At 37.2% G+C, this 19,575-nt stretch overlaps 3 protein-coding genes across 3 annotated transcripts; 1 reads left to right on the top strand and 2 right to left on the bottom strand.

The window, feature by feature from the left end:
- Positions 1–1,535: 1,535 nt before the first annotated feature.
- On the bottom strand, positions 1,536–4,075 carry LOC141840415 (acyl carrier protein 1, chloroplastic-like). The gene is made up of 4 exons (XM_074728391.1): positions 3,973–4,075; positions 3,006–3,107; positions 1,991–2,113; positions 1,536–1,894 (listed from the first exon to the last, which is right to left on the bottom strand). Exons 1-4 carry the CDS (start codon positions 4,033–4,035, stop codon positions 1,763–1,765), a joined length of 420 nt encoding a protein of 139 aa, XP_074584492.1. The 5' UTR covers positions 4,036–4,075; the 3' UTR covers positions 1,536–1,762.
- Positions 4,076–6,443: 2,368 nt separating this feature from the next.
- On the top strand, positions 6,444–9,732 carry LOC141839568 (F-box/LRR-repeat protein 3-like). Its single transcript, XM_074727347.1, has 7 exons — positions 6,444–7,370; positions 7,646–7,771; positions 7,986–8,090; positions 8,194–8,593; positions 8,696–8,825; positions 8,912–9,206; positions 9,276–9,732. Exons 1-7 carry the CDS (start codon positions 6,729–6,731, stop codon positions 9,540–9,542), a joined length of 1,965 nt encoding a protein of 654 aa, XP_074583448.1. The 5' UTR covers positions 6,444–6,728; the 3' UTR covers positions 9,543–9,732.
- Positions 9,733–10,611: 879 nt separating this feature from the next.
- On the bottom strand, positions 10,612–18,977 carry LOC141839571 (transcription initiation factor IIF subunit alpha). The gene is made up of 9 exons (XM_074727350.1): positions 18,601–18,977; positions 18,023–18,178; positions 15,799–15,950; positions 15,185–15,555; positions 14,290–14,405; positions 13,095–13,220; positions 11,465–11,689; positions 11,186–11,389; positions 10,612–10,911 (listed from the first exon to the last, which is right to left on the bottom strand). The coding sequence occupies exons 1-9, from the start codon at positions 18,769–18,771 to the stop codon at positions 10,822–10,824; spliced, it is 1,611 nt and encodes a 536-aa protein (XP_074583451.1). The 5' UTR covers positions 18,772–18,977; the 3' UTR covers positions 10,612–10,821.
- Positions 18,978–19,575: the final 598 nt, after the last annotated feature.

The following is a 19,575-nucleotide window of genomic DNA, read 5'->3' as shown; positions in this document are numbered from 1 at the left end:
TTTTCTTGCCCTCATTGGTTTTTTTTTTCAGCCGGGTTCAGCATGGAACTATGAAAGATTCATGCGATCTTCATTTGTCAAATGGTGTCTATTGTATTCGATCCATTCATGTGTCAAGTTTATCATGAATAGAGTCGTCAATTTAGATTGGATCTATCAGGTTGATTCATCTTACCAAATAATTTAAATAGATTGAGTCAACTCATTTAAAAGTCGATCTAAATGGATCAATCCATACGGATTACGGATCTAGGTAGGCTAGCTGGCTCATTATGGTCTGGCTTGGGGATTGAGAAGGGAAAAAAAATTTTAAAATTGGATTATAGATTTATGGTAATATGTATTTTTTATGAAAGTTATGAATTATTTGCGGCAATTGTTTTGATTAACATGCATAAGTGAAATCAAAAATTAAAAATTTTTCTAGAAATAATTATTTATGAAATAATCAAATTTAAAATATATATATTTTTTTATCTATAATCTATTTTGGATTGGATTGAGCTATGGATTTTTGAATTCACCAAGATAATGGGTTGGTTTTTTCTATTCCATCGCATGATTTTCGTCGTGGATCAATCTATTTGATAGCTCATCAGATAGGTTTTAATCGGTCATTTTGTTTTTATCAGACAGCTTGATACCAAACATGGTTTTTTTTTGGACTTTTTGTTTTTCATATTTAAATTTGTTGCATATTGGTACTAATAGAGGGACTGAGTTATAGTATTTTGAAATTGGAAAAGAAACATGAAACCTTACAAATTTGTTATTTTTTGCATTTTGACATATGAATTGAAGAAATAAATTTTATATATATATATGATTTTTAAGAATTTTATAAGTAATCTATAAATAAATTTCTACAGTAAGGTTTTTCCCCTTCTAAATAATAAACAATAGCTCCTTTTCTATGCTTGATTTGCGAGTTTGCTAGAATAGTATAGCTTGTCATGATCATTTATTCCCATTTGATTATCTTATTTAAATTATTTGGCTCATCTGATTTATTTATATATATATATATATATATATATATATATATATATATATATATATATAAATATAAATATTCTCTTTAATAAAATAAACTAAAAATAGATTTTTTAAAAAAATATCAATATTAGAAAATTTATATCAATTGATAATTCCAAATATATTTCTTGTACGCCATAAATTTCCCCTTACATTATTAAATCTCTGAGCTTATTCTTTATTTAAAATAAGCTGCTGAATGACAACCAACAAGACAAACTTATTAACAACTAAGTGCGAATTAATCTCTGAGCTTTCTAATTAATTTGTCGTATGCAAAGTGTAGCTTTTTCAAGTCTTCGAGATCTCGTACATTATCATTCATTTGTTAACATTTAGAAATAAAAATAATAACGTTTCTAATGAAATCCAAGATATTAAGTGAAAGCCACCAAATGATTTTCATTAACATATGAAATTTTATCCATTTGTATTGAATTTAATGAGATCGACTTTTGTATAATTTTAATGAAAATAAGTTGTTCTAAAATACCACAAATTCAAGTATTATTTCGGTCCATCAATATCCAAATACTGAACCATGACCAAAACTAATGTGGAGGAAGTCCATCTCACTACATGACACCAAACCCATGAAGGGAAGAAAGGAAACAGAATCTTTATGGCATTTCGCTCTTGCAAGAAGAACTACTACTATGTATGACACTGGAGAAATGGCAACAACTCAAATAGTTTGCGATATCGAGCACTAGCTACTTACGTTTTATTAGGCGGCTTCTTTCTCCTCCAAGAGTAGCTCGATCATATCTGCAGCGTGTTGCACCGTCGAGATGCTCTGGGCGATTTCTTCGTCCACGCTGATACCAAATTCCTCCTCCAGGCCCATCAGAATCTCAACCTGCGTTTGAAATTAATGTTCGTCAACAATGTGTTGTAGAAAGGTGGAGTAGTACAGCTGAAAGATAGAGGGAATTTTCAATTCTATGAGAGTTACGGTGTCGAGAGAATCAGCCCCAAGTTGAGAGAATTTGGATGCTCCAGTAACCGTAGTGTCATCTGCGATCGCCAACTGCTTCCTCACTATGAAGCACACCTTCTCCAGAGTCTCTGGCTTGGCCTGTTCAAAGAATCAGATGGTATTTAATACAATTTCACATTGGTTACAGTGATGTAATGTGATTTGTGCATTATACATGATTCCAACAAAACTACAATGAGATTGATTCAATCCTCATAACATACAATACAAATTATGAGATCATATATTACCAACAACTATGTCAGTAACTCTACATTCAACTTGTCTAGTTATAAATCCATGTTCATGATTGAACATACTTATCTTTTTAATCTATTTTCTCTCATCCACAATATATCTAATAGCTTTTCTAGAACTCCATGGATCCATCATAAGAACTAATTCATCAGCCACAAGCAATCCAATAGTCTGACATAAAGTATGATTAACCATATCATAATCTCATAGAATTTCTCAGACTCAAATTTATTCTTCTTTTAAAGCATGTTTAACCATTTACTCTACGGATAAGAGTAATTAAAGGTCGACTTTGTAATGATAGCAAGGAGTTCCATGTGAATGCATGACATAAACATTGAAAGAATAGAGTATTATTGTGGCATTTCACTCCTTGGTGTTCGAGGCAACTAAATATGAAATGATTTAAGATGATCAATCAAATTTACTAGCTCCAACATTTTACAACTAATTATTATATTAGTGAAGACAGTAACTAACATAGTTCGACAATAAAGCAAAAGTTCATTGAAGCATTAAATGCTTGTTGTCATCAGCACATCATTCAACATTAGTTGCTGTATTCTCTAGCATCTTTACAAACTAGCATTTATTTTTATCTCAAGCTATATTACTTTCAGAAAAATCTAAAAAAATCCTAAAGAAGAATCTCAATAAATAAGCAAAATGGCATAAGGCATGAGAGAATACTGCATGTAGAAAGTGTGCACACAAACAACAAAAAAGAACATACAGCGCAAGAAACTCGGAGGCGAGGTACTGAGCGGATTGAGACAAAGCTCTTTCTTTGGTTTGTGAAGGAAACTGATTTGAGACCAGAGAGCCCATTAGATACCTGCAAAACAGGGAAAATATACATATGACATTCTACAATGATCACAGTTTCAGCTCAAATTAGAGAAGCATAAATATCATTAGAAGAGTGGCGCATCATGAATTTTGAAACTAGACTAAATAAATTCAAACGACCTCTGCTAATACACGATCACCACATTAAATGCGAGTAAAAAACATTTGTACTGAAAATAATTATGCCGGAAACATGGCCTTGCAACTACATTACAACAGGATGTTACAAATGTAATCAGCTAGTGACAATTGGAGCAAGCAGGGAAGGGAGGACCAATAGTAAATTGTGAGTGCATAAATATAAAGCCAGATGAGGTTAGCATGGCGGAGCAAGTAAACAGTGAAGATATGTTGAGGGTGTGATTCCTTATCCTCCCTAAATTAAGAGATTTTTATGGGAAGAATGAAAAGGGGCAACGTCTTCTCACAATAAAGTTCAACCGAAACCAGAAATCTAAGAAAACAAATGAACAGCTACAAGAAATTATTCAACCCAGACATAAACCCGCATTACCAAGCAATGTACATGGAGAACAGGCTCCAGCACATTGTTGATATAGTTGTTTAATTACCTTAAAAGTCACAATCAAATAGCATACAGATCCAAAATCAAGGCATTCTACTCCATCTAATAGCTCAATTCTCAAAATAAATCAACCCTCTGTTTGCAATAAGAAACAAAGCATGAAAAGATTACAAATGAAAAAAAAGACAGTCATTCTCCTGCATGCCAAGAAATCATAAGGCGAATAACAATAGAACCCAGATCCAACCAAAAAACCTCGAAGAAGGCAGCGAATGCAGAAACAAATTCAGATCAAGCAAAGGACGAGATGCATAGCGAATCCTACCTGCAGCAATCGCCGCGGCGGACGAACCGAGACCGCGAGCGCAGTTCCAGCGACTGAAGCCATCGATCAGCGAGCGGAACGGAAGAACACGAAAGGAAGAGACGCTGCGTTGATCACAAAGTGCGAGAGAGACTGTGGCAGAATTCCATATATATAAGAGAGGGCGGGACAGCTTTGGTATTATCGACATGAAATGACAAAAGTACCATCACTACTGTTCTTATCAAATCAGGAAACGGCGTGGTATTATAGTCATTTCACGAGGCGGGGTATGCGGGTAGGTCTATGTCGCCTCGCCTCGCCCACCGCACGCTGCAGTGTATGGGAACTAGATCTTGACGGTCCAATCGTCCTCTTTCTTTTGAATCAACGGTTGTCGTGGAACGCGATGCGCCGGTGAGGCGCCTGCCGCAACATCGGCTTCATCGAACTCGAACGCAAACCGCAGGCCACGGAAGGTTCGGTATCGGTTACCGGATCCAAATCCGAATCCGAACCCGCAACTCCCTTGAATAATTAGGTCTATTAATGCTTTAAATTATGTCCTATAATCTTATAAATAGTAAGAGTTATAGAAAAGAAAATGTTAAAATGAGTAAATTAAGATAAAAAATAAAAATATTAAATAATAAATTAAAAGTATATGTATTTAGATATTTATGAATATTTTATAAACTCTTATGTTGCATGTCTTCTCATGTGCGATATTAGTTCGCAATTGAATGGATGAGGCACTCGGATCATTTTTGGATACTTCAATTCATCCTGACACGCATTCAATCACAGACACTACATGCATGAGAATACGCACAACATATCAATCGTGGATGCTACATGTACGAGCATGAGAACCATGTATACACAACATATTAATTTCATGTACGAGCATGGATGCTATATACATGGTAACGTGCATGTATGGTAGATTTAATTTCACAATAAGTAAGGATCGATTCTCGACGAAGTCAAAAAATTACCTTTCCATATGGAGATCAACTTCAATTGTTTGACTTACTTTTTTACAGATGATTATGAGACCAATCATATGAAATGTTTGAGATTAACCTATGACCTTTGCCACATTAGACGGTTGAGGCTGAGCATCTTATCTTACCTTTCCTTTAGTTTGTTTATAAAAAGGCCCAATCAAATTGTTATTATTTAAGTAGTATTTTTGGAATAAAATATTTAGTGGGGTGCTTTTTTATTATTATTATTTTTTAAAAAGAAGGGCATCTTTGTAATAATTTACATAATTTGAGACAAAACTTTTACAGTTTACCTCTGAAGATTAGGCAAATGGAAAATAACTCCCTGACGCTCCAACTAGGAAACTATATATATATATAAATATAATATCTAGAGAATTAGGACATTTTTGACCGAATCATGCTTTTGACCATGATCATCACTAACAAAAGCATTTAAAGTCCATCGAGTCATCACATCAATATCTTAATTATTTTTCAAGAAACTAATCTCTAACTTATTGATACTATCGGGTGGCGCATCTCATGCCATACAAATATATTATTTAAAATTATGCATAAATTTATCTCCCTAAGTAACCATCAAACGAATCCTTAATTAATACGTAATTAATTAATACACATCAAACACGAAAGGCATGAGAAGTCACCATTTCATTTCATTTCATTCCATTTCATTTTCTTTGTTAGGTTTAAAATCAGCAAAAGGATGAATAATGAAGGGAAAAATTAAAATGGAAGATTTTTCGAAAAGATATTACTGTCCACTGGGCCCCACCTTCCCCCATCAAATACCGCGACCGGCGGGTACAACCGTCCTTAGGTGCGTACGGGATTACTCGCCACGCCGCGCGGGCGGGCCCCAGCCTCTTTCTCTCTCCGCGTCGCTGCTCTCGCCGTACGGAATTTTCCGCCTCTTGATGTCGTCGTTACCCGAATCGGCATCCATTACGCTCGAATTAGCATCAATAAGATATAGTAACCACGGAAACGCCGTCCAACTCGATTCCGTTCGTGGATTCAATGAAATGTAATCGAATTATTTAAGAAAGAAAGAAAGGAAAAAAGAAGAAGACGGTCCACTCACGTTTTTATTTTTAAGAGCAATTTTTCATGCAATTATTATACAGATAAATAATAGAATTTGTTTTACTGATAAATTTCTATCGAAATTTCTGATAAATAATAATAATAATAATTAAAAAATAAAGAGAAAGAGAGCGGCGGGACAGCTTGCACGAACCGGAACGGCTCCTGTACTTGGGCGTTCGGTATGGTCCCACCGCGCCCCCACCACTCCGCTGCCACCACCAGGTAACGCCTTCACCAATCACCAACCGCCATCTGGTCCTACTCTTTTATCTTTCCCATATGGCCCTTCGGTTTGAATAGGTACGTTTAGATCTAAGAGGGCATTTTGGTCATTTGGTTTGTTTATGATGGGATAAGAGCACCCGGTGGAGGCGGTGACCAGATCAGGCCTCGCTTCTTGGGCTCTTCGTCTTCCTCTCCTCCTCGCTCTCTTTGCGTTTCTCGTTTCCTAGAGAGGAAGGAAGGAATTGAAGGGAAACGGAGCTGCTGCTTCTTCTTCTCTTTCTTCTTCTTCTTGTTTGAGTCATGCGATCCCGACGAGGAAGAGGCTCGCTGCTCCGCCGGCCGACCAGCTTCTCTGACGCTCCTATCTTCCCCATTCTGCAGCCCTTTGTCCCTCTCCCCTCCTTCCTGTTCATCCCCACCTGAAGCTCTCGACGCCCTGCTGAAGCAGCGATGAATAGACAGCGACCCTGGGATTGCGACATGGCAACCGTGTTCTCCCTCGACTTGCTCGCCAACATACTCGACCGCGTACCCGACCCCCGCGACCGCAAGTCCTGCCGCCTCGTCTGCCGCGGGTTCCTCCGCGCCGAGGAGCTGCACCGCCGCTCGCTCCGCGTCCTCCGCCTTGAGGTCCTGCCTGGCCTTCTCCGCCGGTACGCTTCCGGACTCGAGTGCCTCGATCTCTCTGTCTGCCCCGCCCTCGACGACCGCTCCCTCTCTGCTGCCCTCGCTGCCGGTGTGGACCGGCTGCGACTCAGATCCGTCAGCCTTAGCCGCGCCAGTGGGGTTGGGTGGCGAGGCCTGATGGCTCTCGTGGATGCGTGTCCGCGCCTGGAGGCGGTGGACCTGTCACACTGCGTCGGGGTGGGGGATCGGGAGGCCGCCGCGCTTGCGGCGGCCGCCGGGTTGAAGGAGTTGCGGTTGAATAAGTGCCTCGGGCTGACAGATGTCGGTCTCGCCAAGGTGGCGGTGGGGTGCGCCGGACTGGAGATGCTCGGAATCAAATGGTGTCTGGAGATTTCCGATATTGGGATCGATCTGCTCGCTAAGAAGTGCCAGGATCTGAAGGAGTTGGACATCTCATATCTCAAGGTAACTTTCCAGTTTCCACATCGAATTTCCACTAATTGTCGAATCAAAAAGATATTTTTTTTGACCCCCAAAAGAATTTTTCTTGTACAATTTTCTTTCACCATGGATATCATTTGAAAGTATGCTAGTTAATCTCCTTTATGTTGCTTATTGCAATTTTCTTTTGGGCTTTTTATCTCAAGTTTTCAACTTCGCGTAGTAAGATCTGTCCATGCAATACTGTTTGTTAGCTAGTATTAGTTGCTTATCTAAAAGGTGTTCTTTTCTCTTTTCAGATTACGAATAGATCGATCAACTCCATTTCCTCTCTTGGCAAGCTGGAAGTTCTGAATATGGTAGGGTGCTCCGATATAGATGATGAGGGATTACAATCTCTAAAGCACCGAAACAACTCGTTACGGGTAAGTGTTGTTGAATCTTGTTCCATTTTTTTACTCTTTCAAGCGACAGTCGTAGCTCCGTGGGAATCACCAAGCCAATGTATTTGAAGAGAAGCATAGCAGTTGATTGTTCCTGATACGTTTAGTCAATAATACTAATGCAGATGTTGATAGTTCAACAAAGCACTTGGGATATAACAGACACTTGCTGATTTTTGTTTATGCTTTATTGCAGAGCATTGACGTCTCTCGTTGTGAAAATGTGACTTCTAGTGGCTTAACCTCAGTGATTGAAGGAAGCAATTGTCTTCAGAAACTCAATGTTGGAGATTGTTTTCCTGTAAGGTTTAGACATTTAGAAATAAAGTACAATTTACTTGAAGAAAAGGCACAATATTGTTTTTCTTCTATGCTACTGTTCATGTGGAAGTTGTACATTGCAGGAGCTGGCACCGCACTTCCTTTTGAAGTTGAATTGTTTGAAGGATAGCTTGACAGTATTGAAACTTGATGGTTTTCAAGTTTCTGCATCAAGTCTTAAGATAATTGGCCTGAACTGCAAGAATTTGGCTAAGATAGGGCTTAGTAAATGCCAATCGGTGACCGATGAGGGGATCTCTGAGCTTGTAGCTAGCTGCGTTCACTTAACAACTATTGATCTGACATGCTGTCATCTGCTTACAGACAAAGCCCTTATGGCTATAGGAGATCAATGTAAACAGCTTCGATGCCTCCGATTAGAGTCCTGCAGTTTAATAACCGATAAGGGTCTGGAATATATTGGAACTTGTTGCTCCAATCTTGAGGAGATAGATCTCACAGACTGTAGTATAACCGATACTGGTAAGTTATTGTTCTCACTAGAAAATGATCATCGTTGAATCATGAATAGCTTGTGTTTCTATCTTTCTAGTTGCATTGTATTAATTTCCATCTCTATTCCAGCGATGCAGAATTTGTCTAGGTGTTCAAAGCTGCTAGTCCTGAAACTAGGTCTTTGTTATATGATTTCCGATGAAGGCCTTGTTCATATTGCATCCAACTGCAGAAAGCTTCACGAACTCGATCTTTACCGGTATGTCTGTTTTCATACGTAATACATTCAATTTCTGCATGTTCTTCAAATCTGAAGGAAATTTCAAACAAACTCTGACTGCACAGGTGTGTTGAGGTCACTGATGATGGTTTAGCTGCCATAGCAACTGGCTGCAAGTTGATACGAAAGTTAAACCTCTGCTACTGCACGAAGATCACCGACCGAGGTCTGAAGCACATTGGTCATTTGGAAGACCTTCATGATCTGGAACTGAGAGGTTTGTGTCACGTTACAAGTTCAGGCATTGCAAAAATCGCGATCGGTTGTCGACGCCTTTCTGAGCTGGATTTGAAACGCTGCAATTTGGTAGATGATGAAGGTCTATTTGCTCTTGCCCAGTATACTGAAAACCTCAGACAGGTTAGTAATAAAAGAAATCTTATTGTATGTCAAAGACTGTTCGTTCTGATTCAACATTTTTTTTTGCAGATAAACATATCATACTGTCCAGTTTCAGGCATGGGTTTGTGCATGCTACTTGGAACTCTGAAATGTCTGCAAGATGTGAAGTTGGTGCATCTCAGTCTTGTGCCAGTTGAGTGGTTTGAGATTGCCCTGAGAGCTTCCTATGAAAAGTTGAAGAAGTTGAAGCTCCTCACCGGAATGAGGAAGCTCCTTTCACCACTGCTGATCGAGAAGTTGCAATTAAGAGGGTGCCGAATTCGATGGGTCGATAAACCTCCAGCCGCTTGCTGAATGAATAGGCAAAACAAACCCCCCCTGCTTGCTCAGCTGGTCTGCAAGCTGTGCTGCTTTCTTATTTTTTTGATCGAATAATTTTCCATTTTGATTCTTCGAACACACTTTTTAACAGTGGCTGATGGATGCCTTTGTGTTTGCTAACATTGCAATGAACTATAATATCTCATTAAAGGCCTTGCATTTATGTCTTTGAAATATTCAAAAAATGTATGTTATGAATTATCACACTTTGTGGTCATTTTTCTTTTGATTCCGAGCACTTATGATCATTAAACATGCTTTACCAAATTATCAATTGAGTTGGTTACGATGGAATAGAGTTATAAAAATGGATAAGGATTTGAATTTCGACGAAACTGAAATAATATTATTTTTCGTGGTGGTCAATTGAAGTTTTTCAATTTACATAGTTGTGAAATCGATCGTGAGACCGTTGGGACGATGGATTTCACTTTTGCAAAAATCAATTTGAAATAGTGCTAATTCCAATTAATTAACTTGTGGTGAAGCTTTAAAAGCAACCCAAATGCAACCAACTCACTTTTAATGTTCTCCTAACTCTCTCCACATTCATTTTTTTTTAAAGTACTTTTAACCAAAAAAAAAAAGTCTTTTAATGAGTCTTTTAATGTTCCCCTATCGCTGTTCATGCTTTTGACAAAAAAAGTATAGGCACTAGCACTGCTGCACTCTTAAAATTCTTCCAAGTCTATTTATGTTCATTTTTGAATCTTATATAGTGACGTTGGATTCTAATAGAAAATTTTATAAGAAAGATATAAAAAATCATCCAACATAAGAGAATAATATTAATTAAAAAATAAAAATAATCTTTAACACCAACCAAATAAATCCCAGAATTCCACCATATAACCGTCAAACGCATGTTAACTGCAATTAATTATTTAAAGTCATTTTAAATCAACTGATCAGAAGGTTAACTTTATTATCACTTATCAACCGACTGATTAGAATCAATTGAAGACTGAATTTGTTGAAATGATTGGCCGAAGGAGTATTTTGAGAAATAAATAATCTTTAGTAAATCCTGAAGTATAGGCCCTGATGATAAACATATTTTATGGATCAAAGTAGAGAAAAGCTGTGATACAAAAGTGCATTTAGTCATAAAATTGAAACCTTTTGTTTAACCCTTAAATACCAATCCATAGAGCAACAAAACCGAAGAGATAATTTAGAAAATACAGCATCAGCCAAAGATTTTTCAACGCATCAGTGTGCTAATCCGATCGCTCAGTGCGATATTTAAAGACTATTTGTCTCTGATCACAATGTAGTTATGACCATTGACCTTTTGTATCTTGGATATTCTCCGGAGAATGTCAGCAAAGGCTCTCTTGTCCTGTAAACATAAACAAGAATGAGAACACCATTTGGATTAGTTTAGTAGAGGTAGGGTTCTTGTTACAAATTTCAAGAATTTGGTTGATGATGAAGTTGCAATAAGCATTAATTTCAATGCTTAAAAGTGTAGGACTCTTGAAAAATAGACAGTCAGATTAAAGGATTATAGTGATCCAAGATTTGGAATTGCAAGCTTGAGTTTTGTATTTGTTTTTGAAGTATTTACAGCAAGTGGCTATTTTTCAGTAAGAGAATCAGATAATGCAATGTACCTCTGGAGCTTTCAGTCTGGATTTGAATTTTGCAACTAAATCCTGTGTCGTCACAGGAGCACCAGCAGCAACAACAGCTCTAATTTCCTCCTCAGTAACTGCTGCTGTAGAAGGTGTCGTTGAACCAGGCCTAGCAGTTGTAGATGGTGGTTTTGTGGACACACTAGGTTTAGATGAATTGACAGGCTCATCTTTAACAATTGACTGAAAAAGAGGAATCGTATAATTGGTAACGACAAATGCACAAGAAAACTAACAAGAATGCAAGGAGATACATACATTTTCCGTCTTCACCTTCTTTGCAGGCACAGGATTACTACTACTACTACTCTTCTCGTCACTACCAGGTTTCCTCTTTGCTTTTGATGATTTTGATGCAGATGGAGTGGGCCGCCCAGATACTGGGGGAGGTGTTGCCCTGGAGGGAGTACTTACTGCTGGTTCATCCTTAGGAGTATCTTTATGTTTTGGTGCTAACACAGGGGACATGCCAATTTCATCATCCTAGAAATGAAAGATGATCTCAAGAGTTAAGAGTCCTGAACAATAGGATAGTCCCAGTTCAATGACAATAATCTACTACATTAATAGTAAATCAAAGTTGACAAATATCTTGCATTTCCTTCTAGTATTTGAAAGAATAACTAGATAAGTAGATTCTCATATTTGAATCAACAAAAATGTTGGTTAATAACAGCCTGATTCAAGGAGCCAAGTATGTACCCAATAGAGGACGATCACCATAAAAAGACAGCATTTCTTTCAAAAATGAGAAAAGGTGAAGTGTGTGAGAACTTATGAAGTCCTGGAAGAGCTTAATCTGGAAATAAACAATCAGCTGGATGGTATAGGAAATCGATATATGTATTCCAGTAACGACTCACGAATGGCAAGAGTTTATTTAGTTTTAAGCCTTTCTCAAGTTTATTCAATATTTCAATATTTTCAAGAAAACTAAGGTAGTTTGGTGGAATATATCTTTTGGATGCAAAACAGTTAATATGAATTTGACACCATATTTACTCCCACATGGAGTTGTGTGCTGGACCAAGGCTTTACAAAGATGAATTCATTTTGCGTGCAGCTGGCCCCAACAAAGTTATTTGGTCCATTCCTCCTATTAATTTTGATCGTGATAATGGTGCATAAGTATTAGAGAAATGGCGAAGAGTTGGAATTGGCTATTTTTATGAAGGCACCACTTTAAAGCTCACATGATGCCAATTATAGATAGTTCTGAGTTATAATTGGATTTAGGTAGTGATGACAATTGAGTCTCAAGTGAAAGATTATGAGGACCTATCTACACTTGCAAAGAGTGCTTATAAGCTTAAATGAGTAAAAGTACTACTAACTGGGACTTCAACATTTTGGATCAATGGTTGGGCCTCATAAAGTTAATAAATTAATTTCTCTCATCTGGATGGTTTGTTACAAATGGTGTTAAATCAAGCTTAACCATGACAAAGAGTGTGGAAAGGTTTCTTGTCTGATGGCGAACGCGTTAATGAACCTCATATATTGCTAATTAAGCATTTCGAGTTGTGTTGCCCTTTAGATCTTAAGCATGATGTAAACCATTAACTGGGGGAGATTTTCACGCTCAATGAAGTTCATAGTTATGAGATAATAAAGGAGATTACAAACGAGTGAACTACTATAAACTTAATATTAGCGAGAAGTTCAATAGTTCAACCTATCAAGTTTTTGAATCAATTATCTCATCTACGTGGCTGTTAAGTTATATAAATGACACACAAGTAGGTGCATAAATGTGCTTAAAATAATATATCATGCAAATCAGTTAGCAAGACATGTAAAAACAATTGTAGTATGGGCATGAAAAGTGTAGGCAATATACATGTGCTTGTATACAAAAATGCAAGTGGATAAAGAAATCTGTGCTTACATCATCTTCTTCTTCCTCCTCCTCACCCTCAGATTCATTTAATCCAGCAGCTTTTCCAAGCAGTTTCTTTAATTCCTTCCCTGATTTACTCAGTCCACCATCTTCTTCATCTTCATCCTCCTCATCCTAAGAACATTCCAAACAATAAACCAGTGTAATTTTCCTGAGAATTTCGTAAAATAGGAGCTTTATGAGAAAGGAGTTAGAGCTTCTTAACTATACGAAACAAGCAAAAATTACCAACTACCCACTATTTTATGTACATATGTGTGAGCACCAAGGAAATACAATAAAGATTATTGGCTAAAAATCAAAAGGGTGTCCCATTATACACACACATACATACATATATATCAAAAGGACACCCCATCCTATTTTTCATATAAAAATATCGTTATTTCAAGGTTGTTATAACAACTATGATCCTGCTACAACAATGAAGCGATTTTAATTAAACTTGAGTAATTTTGACCAAGTTGAAAAAAAATAATTTGATATAACAGTTCTCCATGTGTAGTAATTATTTTGACCAAGTTGAAGTAATTTTTCTCTATGTTATAGAAGTTTCGGCAAAACTATTGCAACAATGTTGAAACAATGACATTTTCAAGATGAAAAATATGATGAGGCGCCCTTTTGATATATATAAAATGGAACACCCTTTTGACGATAATGAAAATAAAGGGCGTCCTTTTGATTATTGCTGAAGATTATTTGACCTAATTTAACTGAAATGAAAATTCGGCCAACATCATGAGTACAACATGATGTCCTGTTGAATGGTGATTTATGATAGTGTCAAGCAAACAAAGAATACATACAACAAGGATTAAAATAAATTAACAAATCCAAATCATTAAGGCAGCAAGACTTCACGTAGAATGGTAATTCATGCACAAAAGCAGCAAAATATCTCATCAATAAAAAACACAGACAACATATATGGACTCTCATTATGAGAGGCAGTTATTAGCTACAGAATCACAAGGAAATAAGTTTACAAAGTGAAATGTAGTCTATCAAATATTCTTAGCTAGCAATTTTAAGACATTCAAAGATACATAAAAAAGAATCCAATAGTCTATGCAAACAATGCATACTAGATCAAAGACCATAAAATCTAATGCAACCAACCTGCATATGCTAACCAAAAGCCCACAAATTCTCATTTTCAAACATTTTATATAATATATACCTGCTTAATTTCAGGTGGAGCAGGAATCTCAGGAGCTAAATCTTCTCTTTCCTCTGGATCATTACCGACAGCTTCATCATCATCTGTGAAGGTCTCTTCATGTTCCCAGTCATCACCTAAAGATACAAAATTAATATGATCCATGAATAAATGCACCGACACATGTACCAAGATCATCATCACTAACTTTAGGAAGGACTGTTTATAGAAAATCCAAAATTATTGAGTGAAACTAACAGGCATCAATAGACATCTATTTTAATAAACTCAAGCAAATTTAAATGTGTGACAATCAGCATATACTGAAACAATGGAAATGAGAAATCATCAATGAAAGAAACTAAACCGAGAAATAGCAAAAACATTGATCCTCAACGTGAGTTAAAAGTGTCACTGGAAACCAATCATTTCCAGGTAATGAAAGGATTACCAGCTATGAAAGACTTGCCACTTGATGAAGTTTCAAAAGCATTAAAGAAAATGCAAAGAAGCCATACTGATTCATGTTGGATTTAAGACAAAGAAATGAGAACTCAATATAACCTATACAATTATTAAATGACAAAGAAAGTATGTGGAATGAAACAATAAGAGTCTTGCCTGGACAAACTTAGTCCAAGAATTTCTTTATCACAAATAAAAATATAAGTGCCCTCACCTTGTTTTGTTTTGTTAGATCTAGCATAGAATTATATTCTTTATCATGATGTGATGCATATATAGTGCAACCACAAGAAAGAAAATGCCAAGAGAGGGTATAAAACAATTTAAAATCATTTAACCCAAACAACCAACTATGATATCTTCTCAACTTAATAAATCTGCAAGCACAAAACAGCATGTACTAAAATCAGAAGCAACAAAACTAATCAGACATCACAGTACTATGACCCACCTTTTTCGATGTCATCATCATCTAGATCAAAATCACCTCCTTGACCACCTTCTTCATCATCATCAACACCCTTTTTGCTAAGTCCGAGCCTATTCTTTCTTGCCTCCTCTTCTTCCTCATCTTCTTCACCCTTGTCAGAGTGATCTCCTTCATCATTGCTCTTCCCTTTCTTTGCTTTATTGCTTCCATCAGCCTCAGCTTTGGTGACACCTTCATTCTTCTTCAATTCACCAAAAGCAGCAGCACCATTAGTTGCTGCCTTCATCATCCACCTCTCATATCCAGTTGCATTATGCCTCCTTTTGTTCATTTTCTCTTCAGCCTCTTCCAAAGTCAATTGTTTGTATTGTGCAATCTTGGTAAAATTGTACCTATAGATACACATAGAGTCCCCGTAAGCTCTGAGTAGAAATCACCAAGCATGTTCTAGGAATTCATCTTGAATGCATACTTGATATGGAATGAATGCAATTTTAAGAGACAAGGGCAGACCAGCAATGTGATGTTAATTAACTTCCAAAACAAGTAAAAAAAAGAGAAATAGCAACAGAGAAACAACAATCGAGAATCAAAGGGAATAAAAATATATTTTCGTCCTAGAGACCAATTCATACCAGGAACCAGCTGGAAAAGCAAGAAACTCCTTTCCATGCATCATTAACAGATAATAAGTAGCAGTTGAGGATTGTGAACCCTCCAATTGACCCTGAAACTGATGCTGGCCAGTTTCATCTTCCAATATCCATGGTTTGTTCTTGTACTTCTCCTGCACCATTATAGTGAAGTCCCATACATCAAGATAGGAATAGACACACCGTAGGAATAAGGCAAAAAGTTACCATAGATATTACAACTATCCAAATTTAGAAAAACTTAAAGATGTAGTGTGCACACTAGAATCTAATTCAGAGACTTCTTTCACAACACACGGAAGAACTAATGCCTTGTTTACTCCTAAGGATGAACAAAGGAAAGGTTAAATTATACAAGAATTGAGACACTTTCCCCCTTTTACTTGATGTAAAATCAAAGAAAGGATGGATTCCAAGTCCATAGTGAATCAATTTTTCTCTTATTTTTCATCAACCCAGAACCAATTTTCCTTCCTTGCTCTCACAACTCTAGCAATTCCAACTATTCTCCATCCATCCACGATGCCAAGCAAGACTGTTGGTTCTCATTGGCTAGGCCTAGCCTCCGCAAGGCCGCCACCGCCTTGTGGAGAGCCAGGGATACCAAGCTTGGCCGTGTGGATGCGAGGCCTCCACGAGCTCACAACTATCAAGCTTGGCCACACCCTCACAGCAGGAGGCTGCGGTAGCCTGAGTTGGCTGTGGATCCTTTCCCTTCTCTTTCCAAGTGAATTTTCCCCCCATCATTTCCTTTCCCTTTCCCTTTCTTTTCTTCTGCTTTCCTTCCCAATACGATTGATCCATAGCTTTGAGGATTTTTCTCCACTATTGATTTTTTTTTCCCTCCATCCACTCTTCAGGGTAAACATAGCATAAGCGATCCAAGACAGACATATGATAATATCTCAACTACTCATATGACATTATCTTACAATAGATGTCATCAAATAATCACACTATCACTAATGTTTATGCAAGTCATATAGTTTTTTCACTGTATTATCCATATTGCTCCAAACCAGAAAGTTATTTAAAGGGAGAAATCTCAATTGTTGGATGCAGTTGACCAGCACAGATGCATAGTAGTATCAATTTACGATTTGAGGGTAGATAGATAGACAACCACATAATTTGACAAAGTAAGAAAATTGACACAATCTACTAAAAGAATGAGATAGATAATTGACTCAAAGTGGGTACTGACTACATCAGATCTATGCTACTTGTTTTTAGTATCTTTGCTCAAGCCATGAAATCCCACAAGAAAAAGCAAAGGAGATAAAAGAACAAAGCTAAGCAGACCGTACATGAGAGATAATGTGGGTTTGAATCTGGTTAGATCAACTACTCAAGCAAAAAAAGGGAAAAAATAGTCTATCACTAATAGAAAAATGACTTTCTCTGGATTAGAATGGAAAAGGGAGAAGAGATGGGAGTTTCGATTTACTATATGTAAGAGGACTCATGTTAGCTGGAGGTGAAATGTAGAGAAATGAAGACAAAAGACACAGAACTTTGTGTAAAGAAAATTTTGTTTTGATCAACAAGTCACAGAACTACATATTTTTGTTCACATGAATTGTGCTCCACTACTCAGGTAGCATGCCTTTATGCACTCTCCGGAAATGTTGGTGCAGCACCTTCATGACTATTTAGTGGAATCAAGTATATACATACAGATTCATGCTTAACCAAACTGATTGAGTAGTATAGTCAACAAATAGGGATAGCAGAATATGTGGTTTTCCAGTTTTTCAACCTTAATTGATGTAACCTACAAAATCCAAGGCTGCGAGCAGTTCTTTGTCTCTAATATATTAAAAGCATTAGATTTTTTTAAAAGAAAACTATATTGCTGACTGTGTGTGTGTATGTATGTATATATATATATATATATATACACATTTTGTCAGGTTGTAATACACTTAGATGAAGACTCGGTACACATGCATATAAGGCACTGAAATCAATCCTATTGACATACAAAATCTTAAATTTTGAAAATTATTTTGACTAAGAGATGATAACCAAAGAAAACATGCTAGGACCAAGGATCCAAGACAATAAGAATTGACACTTTGGCTACTTAACCATGACTGTCTATGTTCTCCAACAAGCAACAGATGTGAACATTTTTCAAGCACAGCAAGATAAAAAAAAAAAACAGGCCAAGTAGTTAGAAAAGCATGGTGATGAATAGACACACCCGCAACGTGTCAGTTAGTTGACGTCCCTGAAGACCTTCTTTGTGGAGAGACCACCTATTTTCTGCACTATTCTTTGAAAATGGAGGCAATCCGGAGACATACCTTCCAATATAGAAAGCCTTATCTGTGCTGGCACTTGCCCGTACATTGTACTCCTAAGCATAAGATGAAACGAAAAGTTACAATTAAAGAAAGGACTAAGCAATCAACCAATGTAAAATTATAATCAGAAAACACTCAATCATTTCCTAAGGAGTTCATCCAGCAAATCTACAGTTGCTGATACCTAGATGATACATGATGGCTAATACACAAGACTCAATAAGAATATTGGCAAATTTTGAAAGGAATGCCAAACAAATAAAGGACGAATGAATTTTCAGCCGTTGTTAATTGTAAAGGTACTAAACCTAAACACCAAGGCACGCTTCGAGTTTCCTTTTTTTTTTTACCAATCAAACATAAAGTATGAGGGAAACTAGACAGGAATCCATTCAAAAACCCTAATCTTCGTACTCGGGGAAACCCGAGAGAATCCGAACAAAAACGTAGGTTCTAACACGGATCAAGCCCATACCCGGATCAATTTGGTGATAAAGGTGCCGCACTGATGGCAGCGGCCGCGATTGGCCACCATGCTCTTGCCGCATGAAAGACACAGCGTGGTGTGCTTGCAACCGCTCCCGTAGAGGTCGGACGTCGAGCCGCAGCCACTGCAGCATGGCTTCAGCACCAAGTCGAAGCTCATGGCGGCACACTGTAAGACGGAAAGACGGAGCCGGCCTCGACTCCCTTCAGGCTCGTTTACGCTATTAGCTGCAGAGAAGGAACTGAAAGCCGCCTTGAGTCTCTTGCTGGAGTTCAGCTCGGTAGGGTTACGAGGTTTGCTCGGTAGAGGATAGAAGAAGAAGGAGAGGAGAGGAGAGGAGAAACTAACGATCGAAAACCTTTCGGGAACACGGAACTCGCAATGGGGATCGACCGGGGAAGGGTTGATTTATAGCAATTGGGACGCCGCATTTTTCTAAAATATTAAACTACCTGTACATAAAATATTATTTTATAAAATATTTTTCTTAAATTTTATTAAAATTATTCAATAAAATTATGACTTAAAAATTAACGGACATTTGGTTTGATATTTTTTATTTTTTTAAATTACTGTTTATTTTATGTTTTCTAATTTCATTTTTTAGAAAATAAAAAATTATTTTTTAAAAAACAAAAAATAATAAAATATTATTTTTTTATAGAGAATGAAAATTACAGAAATAAAAAATAAAATCTAACACAACATGCCTTCAAATTTCTCCCCAACATCGCAATCTTATCATATAACTCTTTTTCTCTCTCTGACTTGGGTTGCAATTTTGACCCCCAATAACTTAAGCATCTCTGTCTCGGCCTCCATGAATCTGGCCCCTCCGATGGGAACTGCGGCATTGGTGCTAAAAATCAAACTTTTCTTTTATTTCCCATAAAGCAGATAGGAAAGGACGACCTTTGGAGGTCGAAAGGAGCTCTTAGCTTCAGAAGCGATGGAGTTCTCTCC

Source organism: Curcuma longa, chromosome 11, assembly GCF_044706935.1.
Source record: "Curcuma longa cultivar G26 ecotype Majalengka, Jawa Barat chromosome 11, ITB_CL_G26_1.1, whole genome shotgun sequence".
In the NCBI taxonomy this organism is placed as follows: domain Eukaryota; kingdom Viridiplantae; phylum Streptophyta; class Magnoliopsida; order Zingiberales; family Zingiberaceae; genus Curcuma; species Curcuma longa.
Note: the sequence above shows the minus strand (reverse complement) of the source record. Positions and strands in the feature narration are given on the sequence as shown.

What these genes read in the sequence shown, in the direction of transcription:
- LOC141840415 (XM_074728391.1), bottom strand. Translation starts at nt 4,035, where the DNA reads ATGGCTTCAGTCGCTGGAACTGCGCTCGCGGTCTCGGTTCGTCCGCCG. An exon ending in CGCCGCGGCGATTGCTGCAG is followed by an intron (nt 3,108 to 3,972) that starts GTAGGATTCGCT and finishes CCTGTTTTGCAG; the next exon opens with GTATCTAATGGGCTCTCTGG. An exon ending in GGGCTGATTCTCTCGACACC is followed by an intron (nt 1,895 to 1,990) that starts GTAACTCTCATA and finishes TTTCAAACGCAG; the next exon opens with GTTGAGATTCTGATGGGCCT.
- LOC141839571 (XM_074727350.1), bottom strand. Translation starts at nt 18,771, where the DNA reads ATGAGCTTCGACTTGGTGCTGAAGCCATGCTGCAGTGGCTGCGGCTCG. An exon ending in TGATGATGACATCGAAAAAG is followed by an intron (nt 14,406 to 15,184) that starts GTGGGTCATAGT and finishes TTGTATCTTTAG; the next exon opens with GTGATGACTGGGAACATGAA. An exon ending in CCAGACTGAAAGCTCCAGAG is followed by an intron (nt 10,912 to 11,185) that starts GTACATTGCATT and finishes TTATGTTTACAG; the next exon opens with GACAAGAGAGCCTTTGCTGA.
- LOC141839568 (XM_074727347.1), top strand. Translation starts at nt 6,729, where the DNA reads ATGAATAGACAGCGACCCTGGGATTGCGACATGGCAACCGTGTTCTCC. An exon ending in ATGTTGGAGATTGTTTTCCT is followed by an intron (nt 8,091 to 8,193) that starts GTAAGGTTTAGA and finishes TGTACATTGCAG; the next exon opens with GAGCTGGCACCGCACTTCCT. An exon ending in CTGTAGTATAACCGATACTG is followed by an intron (nt 8,594 to 8,695) that starts GTAAGTTATTGT and finishes TCTCTATTCCAG; the next exon opens with CGATGCAGAATTTGTCTAGG.